Consider the following 13,540-nt stretch of genomic DNA (forward strand, 5'->3'; position numbering starts at 1 on the left):
CACAGATGCATGCGAAGTACGGTCAACAAATTCATCAAATTGTAAAATGTAAGAAATTAGGTTGTTTTAATTATTTGTAATAATTGCAAAAAATAATACATGTTATTAATAATAAATTTTAAATTTTCACAAAAAAAAAAATTATTGTATTATAAAAAATAGTATTATATTTTTTTTTGTTATTACATACACGTTATTACATAATATTTATTTTCCACGAAATAAAATCAATTTATTATACTTTTGCCTGTTTGTTCTCTGAACATGTTTATGAATATGATGAAGGCGTACATCAGCGTAGCATTTAATTACGAACTTAATTAATTGTATTTTATGGATCCAAGTTGTTGTTTGTTCCAGGCAGAACAAACTCGACTAAATTTCGTAGGTAACCACGCCTCATCTCCCTGTATTACCTTTACCCACTATTCTTTCCAACGTGTGTCTTGCGGAAATCTAAATAATAAAAACGTAATTTAAGAAAGGTATTTTCAATTATTTAAATTTTATTCCAGCACCAAAAAGGTTACTCTTGACTGAACCATTTTTAATAAAACACCCATCATTTACTAAGCTACTAGATTTCTAAGAGCAAAAATATACTTTGACGGACTAATATTACAAAAATATTACAATGCAATTTAAAACATTTTTTTAATATAATATTTAAAAAACATAATATGCCGACGCTACCACAGGATTGCCGCTGTTCATGTCCATTTATAGATGATCCCTTTCCAAACCACTTCCGTAGTACTTCCGTGTATCTAGTTATATTAGTTAATAGAATGGTACTGAGACAATAGTTTCATCTCTGTTAATTACATAAATTATGCCATACTACTTTCTCTGTCGCACAATTTCTGTCATTTCGTGGTCTTTTCGGACATCGGAATAAAATAAATTCAATATTAAAATAAATATAAATAGTTACGAGTGAAATGTTTCACCCTGGGCTTTATTAGTATTTCTTGAGTTGTGATTGCACTTTCGAAAGGCACATGACGGCATTTTGCGCTTTTTTTTGGATTATATTTAGCGCATTAATTACAATGGATGACGTCTGACTGTCACTGCGTATAAATGAACACTGGTAGCGAATGAGTAAGCTCACTCATTTGAGGATTGACACATTTTATAGCGGTTATACTATGGCAGGGGCGCATCTAACGATTTAAATCTTTGATTTTATAAGCACAAGCATTACTCATGCTAATGCACGCATTTTCGTCAATGACATTTTTATGACATAATCTAAAAATAGCTAATCCAGGACTCAGAGTTACAGTATGCAAAACCCGCTTCGAAAGCTGCGTTATATAGAATTAATAACAGTTAGCGTAAAATCTGTAAACTGTAACAATTTATTTTTTTGTGAAATCCAAACGCGCACGATGTCACGGTAACAGCTAGTTTTTAATTAAATAAATCTTCTCACGTCTACAATCGATCTTTAGTAAAACATAAGACATTTTTACTGCACTAGTACAAGTACTTCAGCTATGTAAATAGATATCGTTTGTCTTTCCTTTACGTATAAAATACACAATTCCTAGAGTTTTTAATTCCTTTATAATAATTAATTCAAGCTGCTTATACAAGTATCTTTGAATAATAAATGCGTTGACACCCTTTTGCAATTTGATAGCATTATGAACTTCAAACAGAAGAGACTCACTTTTAAAAATATATTTCTACAAGAAAATATCGTTGAACTTGTTCGAAAGAGGGAATAATTTAAACTAAATTGGCCTGATTACGATATAACTTGAAAATTCACATATTACTCATGTATTTATAATTGATAACTTACTTTATGATTTATTAAATTCCTCGTTCTTTCGTTGTGAAAGAATTCTCTATAAAGATTTATTCTGTACCATAAGATTTTTATATCAATATAAGTTGTGTCACACGGGTGTACCTGCATTAAATTTATAATAATATCCTATGGGAATATTATAAACATAACGATATTAACGGAAGCAAAAGCAACATTTTCTTTATCTTTATTATTGGTTTTATAAATAAAAATATATAATAACTAACTAAATAAATAAACGAATTATAAATTTAATCATAACGTTACAAGCTTTTCCCACATTACCGCTTATTATGAATGTAAATGCCTTTCATTGGTATTAAAATTAACTGATATTGCAATACAAATTAAACTAATTTGGGAACTTATCGTATTTTATAAACATTTATCTGACATAATTTTTAATTAACATATCTTTGTAAATTTGCTGAAAAGAATATGTATTGGGTTTCTTGAGGTCTTTTACGTAGAATTAAAATTCAATTTTATAAACGTAACATGACGTTTTAAAATATTATAAATGTGCTAATTGTAACGCTTTCACGCCTAACCTCTTAATCGATCATCTTGAAACAGCTTGACCCAAGAAATCCCCTCTTTATCGCGGTCGAAGCCGGAGGCGAGTACTAGTAAAGAAAATTTTGATTCGATTCGATAAAATTTAATTAATTCTATCAAACGACTCCGTTCAATACGCGTTGCATGTTTTCTCACCATTAATAATTCACTCCTTGCTTTTTACGGTTCTCGAATATTAATAAACTAGCATTAGCAAGTGTAATTATATTATTAATGTTACTTCATAAATTAAATATAGCATACATTTTTTGGGTCAGTAAGAAACATTTTCAGAATGTTTTGAGGTGACGAGGTAATTTATGAACCTAGTTTTTGTTAAATGTAAAAGGCTTACGAATTATACGTAGGCACTATTGTATTATGTACTAATAATTTAGAGGGTCAGTGATTAATTTGGTCATTGTTATAGCTTTTGTTCTGGGTTTTTAATTTATTATAAGGTTATGAATCGTCCCTATTTGTACTGCGTCCGCTATGCTTTGTTATGTGAGGGATTTAAGATGCATATTATGTTTATTCATTAAATTAATTATTTATCTAAGCAACCTGCAAGCCTAACAGTGTTGCAGATGTCCATGGGTTCTCTTCATCAAGTGAGCCTCCTGCTCGTTTGCCACCTTTACCATAAAAAATACGTGCACACATAAAATAAAGTAACAAAATTAATAAAAATTAAATTATATATTTTTTTTTAAATCATGTAACAATAAATAAGTATGACTAATATAAATGACGCGTTCATTTTTATTATGCTTAATACTTACCGTAAGATTGTACTACCAATTGGTTCGTGACAAGCTAAGTATGTACTTACAATATCTTTAACATTTAGTTTTGTTGTTATTAATCCTGAATATTATTTGTCATCCGCGTAATTAAGGATTTAATGTATTGTTATTACTCTCCATATATTTTAAGTTATTATAAAACTGTCGTTAATAATGTGGATAAACATCATCAGCGATAAAATAGTACGATATACGCATAAGCTCATTAAACACATTCAAGTACAGTGATCAATTTAATTATATGACAATTTTACCATTGTTTCGTACGAATGGTTCATGAATTGGCTTTTAATTTGGCATCTCAATTTTAAAACCGTCACGATATCTGAGTTGTCAAAGGTGTATTCATGGACGACATAAATAATTACCAGTAACAAGTACCTCGGACGACAAAAGAATTAATTGGGCGAAAATTAACCGTTTGCGAATTAATTCAGATGAATGCTCTGATTTCGTGTTTAATTCGTGTAATTGTAGTTCACTTATGAAGTGTCATTATTGGATGAAATTTGTTAGGTTAGATCGCACGTATATATTCCCTTACGAACGTCTTATCCCTCTCGACGTTGGCGTGAGACTTAAGACCGCAGAAGTCGGTAGTCCTTACCTTTGGCGACTACACACTGTATATTGCTTCCCTTTCTACATATGAACATTAAATACATTTGTAATACACGTTTTTTTATGGTATAGGTTGGCGGACGAGCATGTGTGCCCCATCGCCCATAGACAATGACGCTGGAAGAAATATTAACTATTCCTTACATCGTCAATGTGCCACCAACCTTGGGAACTAAGATATTATGTCCCTTGTGCCTGTAGTTACACTGGCTCACTCACCCTTCAGACCGGAACACAACAATACTGAGTACTGTTATTTGGCGGTAGAATAACTGACGAGTGGGTTGTACCTACCCAGACGAGCTTGCACAAAGCCAAGAAAAGATCTACAATAGTCTTAAAATTAAATGCGAAAGAATCAGGGAAAGCTACAGATGTACTTCTGTAAATGGAACGATTTTCAAACTTGACAAGAGAACAATGGCTCGACAAGCTGATACCGAACCGCAGCAAATTTCGATAGATTGTATAAACAAAGCCTTGACGATATAAACTTTCATATCGATGTTTAGTGTCGCTCATCTTTTGTTACTCAAAAGAATTGTAACCTTCTCTCAATTGTAAGTTTTATTTGATGATCAGGCAATGTACCATAAACATTTTGAGGGATTTTCACAAATATTTACCTACATTAAGTCCCGTATTAAGGATCCTATTATAGTATGTTATGGTTAGTGGACAGATAGGTTAGAATAGGTGTATAATTAAATTTGATATGGATTTCAAATTTGAATAATTATCAATGTATAATGAAGATCTAGGTAAAGGTCATTATTATACAATTGGCGACAATTTTTGGATAATTTTAATGGCACCACAAAAAAGCCAAAATACGAAGTAATGAGTACAGAGAATGTTTTATTTTTAAGTATCGGATGGGTACAAAATAAATGGCTTTCGGGTTTGACAAGAACACAAAAGGCCGACATGCCGATCGCCGCCCGCTGCAAATTGCGATAACGCGCACAAACAATGAGCCTTGCTATTACGTGCAAACAACTTTCACACTGATGTTTTGGCTGTTAACGAAAATGCAATGCTATTTTGTGAGTCGCTGCTAAATTGCAATGTAAATATGGGAACTAAATAGATATCTATTTGAAAACTTAATAAGTAGGTACTGCACTATTGTCATTCGCTTCCATGTTGTAGGAAAATTAATTACGCCATAATAATAAAGTTTTAATTGAATTCTCAATTATTCTACTTCATATTACATATTGTATTATTATGCTATACTGTAATTAAAATCGTTAACCAAAATTGTTTGTAAAAAATACATAAATTAAAATATTATATAATAAGTGATTTGTTTTTGAAATATACTCGTCAATAAAGAAAAATGTCTTAAATTTCAATCTGCATTCGTATTTCAAAATTGTAACGAAGGTATCGAACGTGCACCAAAATCAGAGTTCATGAGATGTTTCTCAATTAATCTACATCTCTGAGTAGCTGTAGGCAAAATCGTATTAAAAGCGTATCTCTACGTGTATCATAATCGCCCTATCAAAGACTTTAGTGCTGTAACTTTTTTAGCTTCCAAAGTTCTACCATTTAGTTAACGACCTGATTGTTATTTTATATCGACTTAGTACAGTTTGGCAGTCATTCTATGAAAAGTTCAAATGTCATGTTTTACCTGTCTATAATAAAATACATATCTATCTATGTAGCGTTGACCTCTATACGATATAATTTTCCAAGTACAAAATATACGTGCCTTTATATATTTGCCGCTGTCACGTCGATCGAAAGGCGGGCCGTAAGAAACGTGATGTGTGTCAAGTGTAAGTATTAGTTACTGAATAAATAATCGTACCTCTGGCATTCGGCGCGTGACGAGTGTTTCCCAGGGGACGTTCAGTGTTGCCACTTTCGAAGTGCTGCATCGTACTACGCGTGGACAAATTGTTTTCAACCTACGTGTCTATAGGTAACCTATTGATTTGTGCACATGGTGCTCCTTGGTTTTATTGGTTGTTGTTATGGCATTGGGCTTATATTTGATATTTTTTTCGGTAAATGCCTGAATATTTACGTTATAGTATTTGTTTTGAATCTTGTTGAAACTAAATCTCTTCGATGATATATTTTCTTAAATATGTAGCTTTATTTTGATGAAATATACCAAATTAATAGCGATGCTTAGAAACATATATTATTTAAAAAAAAAATTACTGAAATTATTATTATATTATTTCAAAGGTTATGAACGACAATGAGCTCTAAAGACGCATTTTCACTGGAATTATAGAATAGCTTTTAAAAGTCAACGACTTTTATTCCTACTTTGTCCTCCGCATCACAACTTAAGGTAATTGCAGAAACATTTGTTGTTAATATTTGGTAACAATGTAAAAGCATTAAAAATGTTTTGAGTAATCATCCTTTCATCCTTTACCAGTCAGTTATGCAAGTAATTGTATTACGAGACCGAAAAACATAAAGTCGTATGAACTATTAATTAATTTATTAACTATCACCATTATCTAAGTAAATATTTTAAGGACTTCAATAAATATATTAATTTTATTAGCAGCCGGTTATTACTGTAATTAAGTTTGAGTCTTGTTAACTAGTCTTGTGCTAATGGCCGACAGGTGGAATATTTTGCTTTTATTACCCGAGGGGTAGTTTCCTTTATGAATTTCACTAATCAAACTTTTATAGCATACTTTTAAAATGGCTATAATATTCGAAACTTTTCTCTTGTGCTTAAAGTTATTACGGTTCGCTAAACGTTTTATATATTTTGATATTTCGGTGTTTAATTATTATGATATAATTACATTTTATTATATTTTAAATTGTGTGAATAGAAATCTAAAAAAAGTTTTCGTAAAACCAATTTATTATGAGCTCTTTGGTCACTTTAATAAAAAAATCAACAGCAACAAGTTTTTTTTATATTTAATTATAAAAAAAAACATTAGAGATACAAGAAATCAGTCTTCCAGAATTGATGTCTTTCAGCGTGTTCACTTTTCTGTCTCGTCTTAGAATTCTTACATATATTGGAACGATTGCTTTTCATATAAACGTCACCAAATCTATTCATGTTGAATTATTATTATTGAAGATTTATTGGAAAATTGTCATAGAGTAAACTCCCGAAGAAGACCTAAATTGAAACGAATTCTGCTACAAAATAATGCAGAATTTGCTTCTCAGTGATATAGACCTATATGTTCTTTGTAAGGTATGAAAACTGGCTTTTCTACCGCAACAGTCTTAATGAGTGGTACGTGCACAGTGTTATAGATAGGCACTGTCTTTACCACCGGTACCTCGTGGAAAATTGGCACTTCTTTGACGATAGGTACTTCTTTTATTATCGGAACTTTTTCGACATGGTGATGATGCACAGTGTGGACTTCATATGGAACGTGAATCTTCACACTGGAAAAATGAGAAAACAATGAATTGTAATTAATTCAGTAAACATGCCAAAAATACAAACAGATATATAACATAAATTGGCAGTTCTCCTGTGAAAAGTAAAGGGATTTCATCATGACTCAGATCATTTGTAATGTTTTCCTTCAAAGCTGATTGAGGAACTTTAACGTATAAAAGTAAGATACATGCGTTTGGGTTCTTAAAATTAGCGTTGCTTGTTTGTCTCCAAATCTGTCAACTTTATCTATTAATTTGTTCTAAAAGGTTATACTTAGGGTTTCCAAGATTCCAAGATTATACTTAGGGTTGATGGGGCCATGTAATCATTTCGTATCTTAACATGTTTCAATTAGTAAAATGTACAGCTATAAAATTACGATTTAAGGAAGTAGGCTTCAATATCCACAATGCAGAGAGCCAATCTACAATTTAATAGAGTACATAACTTTTACAAGATCAAAAAGGTATCAATTAAGTTGGATACAATATAAGAAAGATAAAGAAATTCCATTATACGTAGATAATGAATGAACCGTTTCATTTCATTAAAACAACCATTAAGTACCTTGGTTCTTTTTGATTAAAATAATTGTATTTCTTACGAATCGAAGTGGAACGAAAGTTATACTTTTGCTTCATTCTAAATTCATTATTTGTTGAATAATTATTAGGTTTATCCAATGATATAATCGAGAGATTCGAAAACGATTCTTAAACGTTTTTTAAGTTGAAACGAATATCATTTAGGCATTTCCATTAGAGTAATACATTACCTTCTTACTTTAAATATAATTTGTTACTTACAACTGATATTTTATTAAATAGGTACTTAAGGTTCGTCGTTAAAAGTGTGTTCAGAATATCAAACACCGATGTCATTAATTCGTGCTATTAGTAACGTTTTGATCCCTTTAAATAATTCTCTTCATTTCGATTCATTTACATGAAAGTGATTAAAAATTTATGATACTAAGCTGCTTAACGCCGAACTAATGCGTATTGTAAACCAAAGCAGACCATTGTCTAGCTTACAATATGTACTGTATAATGTGTTATATAGTAATACTAGCAACCCGTCCCGGTTCCGCACAGTTGCAATGCTGATACTAAATATACTAGACAATGTCTTACAATGTTCACAGTTTTTCAGTCATTCTCTACTATATTGTGATGTACTATACATATGAACCTTCCTCTTTAATCAATCTATCTTTTAAAAAAGACCTCTTCAAAATAATTTGTGTAATTTTAAAGATCTAAGCATACTTAGTCACAGACAGCGGTAAGCGATTTTGTTTTATACAACAACAACAACTGCTGGGCTAAAGGCCTCCTCTCCTTTTGAGGAGAATGTTTGGAACATATCCCACCTCGCTGTTCGCAATGCACATGTGGCAGAATTTCTATGAAATTTGTCACATGTAGGTTTTTTAAGCACATGAAACAGCGGTGCTTGCCTGGGTTTCAACCCGCAATCATCGGTTAAGATGCACGCGTTCTAACCACTAGGTCATCTCGACCCGATTTTGTTTTATACCTACTATGTAATGATGATGTATATTTTGTACAAAGTATGGGAGCTCAGGTAACCGATCGTCGTACTTTAAATTAGATATGATATTTTGTTTGAGTTTATTTCATATATACACTCGTGGAACATAAATTGACTTAGGGTCATGTGATACCTTAAAAGACGTATCCTTCAAATGTTAGGTATCTATATAATATAAGGACTACATGGGCACAGATAAAATAGTACCTGGTTTTTTGTTTGTAAACCGTTTTGTTTCATTTATTAGCATATATATTGATACATGTTTTTCTCAAATTTTTAATAAATATTAATATTTACACTATTTATTTAGCAGTAAAGTCAAACTCGTATATCACTCGTTATTCACATTCGTCATTTACATTTCACAATCGTGTTCAGAAAGAATATTCTGTAAAACAGAATTCGAAACTCACCGCATAATATGACTGAGAAATGTTAGAATTTTATATACGACATTGACTATAAGAATTATAAAATAGATTTCACGTATAAAAATGACACATCACCGTAAGTCGGTTGTCAAAATATCACGAGTGAGATACGAAATGAATTCTTTTAGAATAGGATTATTATTACTAGTAGCGAGTTATTATTAGCTAACGGAATAGGTCTACAGATTTTAATTGATAAATGATTACGTCATTGTAAGAGTCGATTATATAGTATGGAACAAATATTACACACTAAAGTACTTACTGAGTTCTGTGGATAGGATCCGGGTCCGGCACGGGAGTTGCCAAGCAGATATGGCTGGCGACTACTGCGGCCCAAATTAACTGGAATTTAATAAACCTTATTTATTAAAAGGATTTATTTAGGAATTAATAAAAACAAAACACAATTGCCTTTTAAATTATTTATATATGAAATTAATTAATAAATTATTTTTTTATATTTATAATCACTGAGCCTGATAAATGAGATTATAAATAAATTCATTTAATTCGTCCGCGTGATTCGAATACGAGGAGTCAACTTACAGCGATGTTGCGGATCATTTCGGCTGTTGCGTACGTGTGTGCCGCTGCGTATGCGCAGCGCGTTAATATTTACTTCGGTTGTGCAAGTTTTACCGTCACGGTTCCTGGTCCTTGCGTGTTGAGGACACTACGTAACACGCCTTATAAAGTAAAATCAATCATTAAATTACTTGTAAATGGGATAGGTTTTATATATGTCATTTTTTTTCTAATTTCTTTTCAAATTGTATTACATATCAACTTGCAAAGATGAGTTAAATTTTATGAAGTCGATAAAGAACTTCTTGCCTTTAGATAATGTTTTGAAATTTTTCGTCAAATCTTGCCTTTTCTTTGAAAATTATTTTCATATTAACTTATTTAAATTGCAAGTATAGCTGGGTATGTAACTAGTTATCTATCTATTACATCTTGAATCACACGTATTACATATATTTATTTACGCAAATTGTTAAACTGATTCGTCTTGTTAAACCAGTACATAATATCAAGTTAACGAGAGATATTTAACTACAGCGAAACGTTCGGTTAGTTTGTGTTATTCATTCGTAGAATTGGCTTATTGTTTGATTGTATAATGAGTTGTTATTTCCTATTACAAATATATAATACGGTTACAAATACATAATGGAAATGTTATTTAATGTGATTGTTAGTTATTAGTAAACCAGAATTACAGATATGTATCTATATCGATAAATAAAAATTAACAGAAGAAAACGCATCAAAACCAGGTAGATAAAACATATGAATCCTATCTATTGATAGCGGGTTCAAACTCGGCTGAGTTTGAAAAAGCTTCATGTGCTTGATATTTCTTTTAGACCTGTCGAAGGAAATGTTGGTGAGGTAATGTGTCGCATAAACTGCGGCCACGCTAGTCTTCTGCATTGGACCTAAGTGGTGTATTAAGTTACGAATATTCTCTTACATTTTTCATAGATAGTTAATGTTAATATACTTTACGATACAAATAAGAGTGTAACTTAATCGTGTCGTAACTTGAATATTTATTTCAAGGGATTACTCTAATTAATCTCTGTGTTTAATCCAGAATCATTTCCATTGTCAGAAGGGACATCACACTTACATATTCCATCGCCAAGCCACAAAGTATAGTAATGTTGAGATCCGAATAGTAGGACGATCAAGCGAGCGTAACAATTAGCAAACGATACATATCAATATAATAAGATTTTTAATATAAGATTAGTTTATGTTTATTTTATCTAAAACACTTTTGATCAAAGTCTATTCCAATCGAAGAAGGAATGAAGATAAACAAATCCAAATAAAAAAAAATCAGACTCTATATAATCACTACTAACTTAAGTAGTTGTTAATGGTTATAATACAAAACTAAGTCACTAAAGTTATATCCACTTCAATCTTAATTCGCAAATTCCATCGACGTTCAAAATACCATTTCTGTAATCAATAATGGACATCATAGACAAAAATGTCGCGCCGATTCTATGAAAATGTTGTTATCACGATGTAAGAAATATTAACTATTCCTTACATCGTCAATGCGCCACCAACCTTGGGAACTAAGATGCTATGTCCCTTGTGCCTGTAGTTACACTGGCTCACTAACCCTTCAAACCGGAACATAATAATACTACGTACTATTGTATAGGGGTAGAATATCTGATGAGTGTGTGGTACCTAACCAGGTGGGCTTGCACAAAGCCCTACCAACAAGGAATGAAAATCATCTACTAATACTAAACTAAGACTTAACTAAACGACAGACTAAAATAATGTTGTAAATATCACCTTTTAGCATTGTACTGTTGAATTACAGCTACAGTAACGTACATGTTAATTATTGCCGCGTGCTCCTAGAATACTCAATGTAACGTAATTATTGGCTGACTGTAATCACGGTAATTGAAACGTGATCGATATTTTATTGCCAAAGTCTCTAAGGATGCTCCGGTTTCCATACCACGCTCCAATGCCATTGTTTAATATTAACGGATAGTTTCTTTGTGCCAGTAAGCCAAGGTAATACTGGAGTAAAATATTCGATTGCTTTTATGTTTGCAATTTATTAATGTAATTAAAATTGTTACGTTTTCATTTACTTTTATTTATGCAATGAATAAATAAAACAGGGGTAACATACGCACACATAAGCAATGATAATGTTAGAAGGAATATTTTCATTTTTATTATCAAGTTTTAAATGGAATGTTTAATTAAATAGTCCATGGAAGGTTTGTATTATATTTTTACATATACAATCAATTATGTAATACAAGGGTAATTAGAGGATAATTACATTCTCAATGGCTTATACCGATATCTATGAATCATCTAATTAAAGCTTAGTGGCCGTGCTACTGGTTAAACGATTTTTAGAGCATGGAATGATCATTATTGAAAATTCGTATTTAATATTTCTTTAAATCTCATTATTCGGTAAAAACACTATTTAAAAACTAGGTCCGTATTTCAAATCAGTTATAATGAGTGGATCTCTTTTTGCCTAACATTTTACCTGAAATAAAAATCGTCAATTCTTTGAATTTGGGTGAAAAATTGTGTTTGATTTTTTTATGTCACCTAAATAATCGTGCAGTGCTGCAGATAAGACTCTTATTGTTCTAGTTCTTCATGAAATTGTTTACATTACATCACACAGACCTTCACCTAATAAAATATTATCCTGCCTGTACCTAACATCATTGTTTATTAGTTAAGTGTCAAAGGCATTAGTTTCAATGTAATATTATAAAATTTAAACAATAAACAGTAACAACTCTCCGGTTAAAATAAATAAGCATTTCACAAATTTCTACAATAAGAAAATGCTCAGTCATAACAAATCGCGAGGAAAATATACAGCAGGTGAATCAGAAATGCACTCGTTTCCACCGCCAAGTGGAATAGTGAATGAGTGCAATCAGATGTATTTCCCTCGAGGACCACGTACGCCTCACTGTCATGGATTACTGATACGATATCCAAGTTGTGTTTTGTTTCTTTCGCTATTGTTCCTCCTTTCGATAGTGCGTTAGCTTTTTTGTATTGACAGTCCCTGAATTGGCTGCTTGCTCGTAATTGGTCGTATGTACCATAGCCGTTCCATTGTTACAAGATTATTTACTTCTAATTTATCAATATTGCTGTCTATCAAAGTCAATTCTTTATCAGAAATTTTATTGGTTTCATAGAACTGTGCCATGTCCTAAGTCATCTGTTGATATTTGAAATTTAACTCTGTTAGTTTAAAGAGGTCATTTCCGCTTATGGATGTTTCGACTTTATGAAATTTTAACCAATCCTTAAATCATCAATACGCCGTTAACTTTAAGAGGTAAGATGTAATGTGGGCCTTGTGCACACGATTATGTATCTTTAAAGCCAGAATACAACAATACTAAGCATTGCTGTTCATTCATACCTCATACCACACATTTGCACAGAACCCTTGCATTAAGGCAAAATTTATCGAATTAAAAGTTGAAGTTTTCGCCATATTTCAATGTCAATTTTTGTTATGACGTAATAGCGTAAGTAATGTATTCCTAAGTAGTAAACAGATCATTACTAACTTCTGGTAAACACTCAAGTTTCGTCCCTCGAGACGCTTCGGCCATTTCTTCCGTGTCTTTTATTTAGTATTAACCTCAATATCATGGCGAGGCCCTGAAGTAATTTGTGTAACAGTAGTCGTTATATCGGAACCATTAATAATTTCTTAAGTGAACCTATCAAAGCGATGCATGAAATATTATGAGGTGAAATGATTTTGATTTTTTTTTATTCGCAGACACAATTATTT

General features: G+C 31.6%; 2 protein-coding genes across 2 annotated transcripts in view; one reads left to right on the plus strand and one right to left on the minus strand.

Moving 5' to 3' along the window:
* Nucleotides 1-13,540, plus strand: part of LOC124537176 (semaphorin-1A) — a 348,540-nt gene that overhangs the window by 56,209 nt on the left and 278,791 nt on the right. The window lies entirely within an intron of this gene.
* LOC124537175 lies at nt 6,706-9,904 on the minus strand. Its single transcript, XM_047113898.1, has 3 exons — nt 9,748-9,904; nt 9,464-9,543; nt 6,706-7,212 (listed from the first exon to the last, which is right to left on the minus strand). Exons 1-3 carry the CDS (start codon nt 9,763-9,765, stop codon nt 6,981-6,983), a joined length of 330 nt encoding a protein of 109 aa, XP_046969854.1. The 5' UTR covers nt 9,766-9,904; the 3' UTR covers nt 6,706-6,980.

This window comes from Vanessa cardui, chromosome 18 (assembly GCF_905220365.1).
Source record: "Vanessa cardui chromosome 18, ilVanCard2.1, whole genome shotgun sequence".
Lineage (NCBI taxonomy): Eukaryota > Metazoa > Arthropoda > Insecta > Lepidoptera > Nymphalidae > Vanessa > Vanessa cardui.

Bases quoted from the DNA above. Each gene is read 5' to 3' on its own strand.
- LOC124537175 (XM_047113898.1), bottom strand. The intron at 7,213-9,463 runs GTAAGTACTTTA...TCATTTTTCCAG, and splicing joins GATCCTATCCACAGAACTCA to TGTGAAGATTCACGTTCCAT.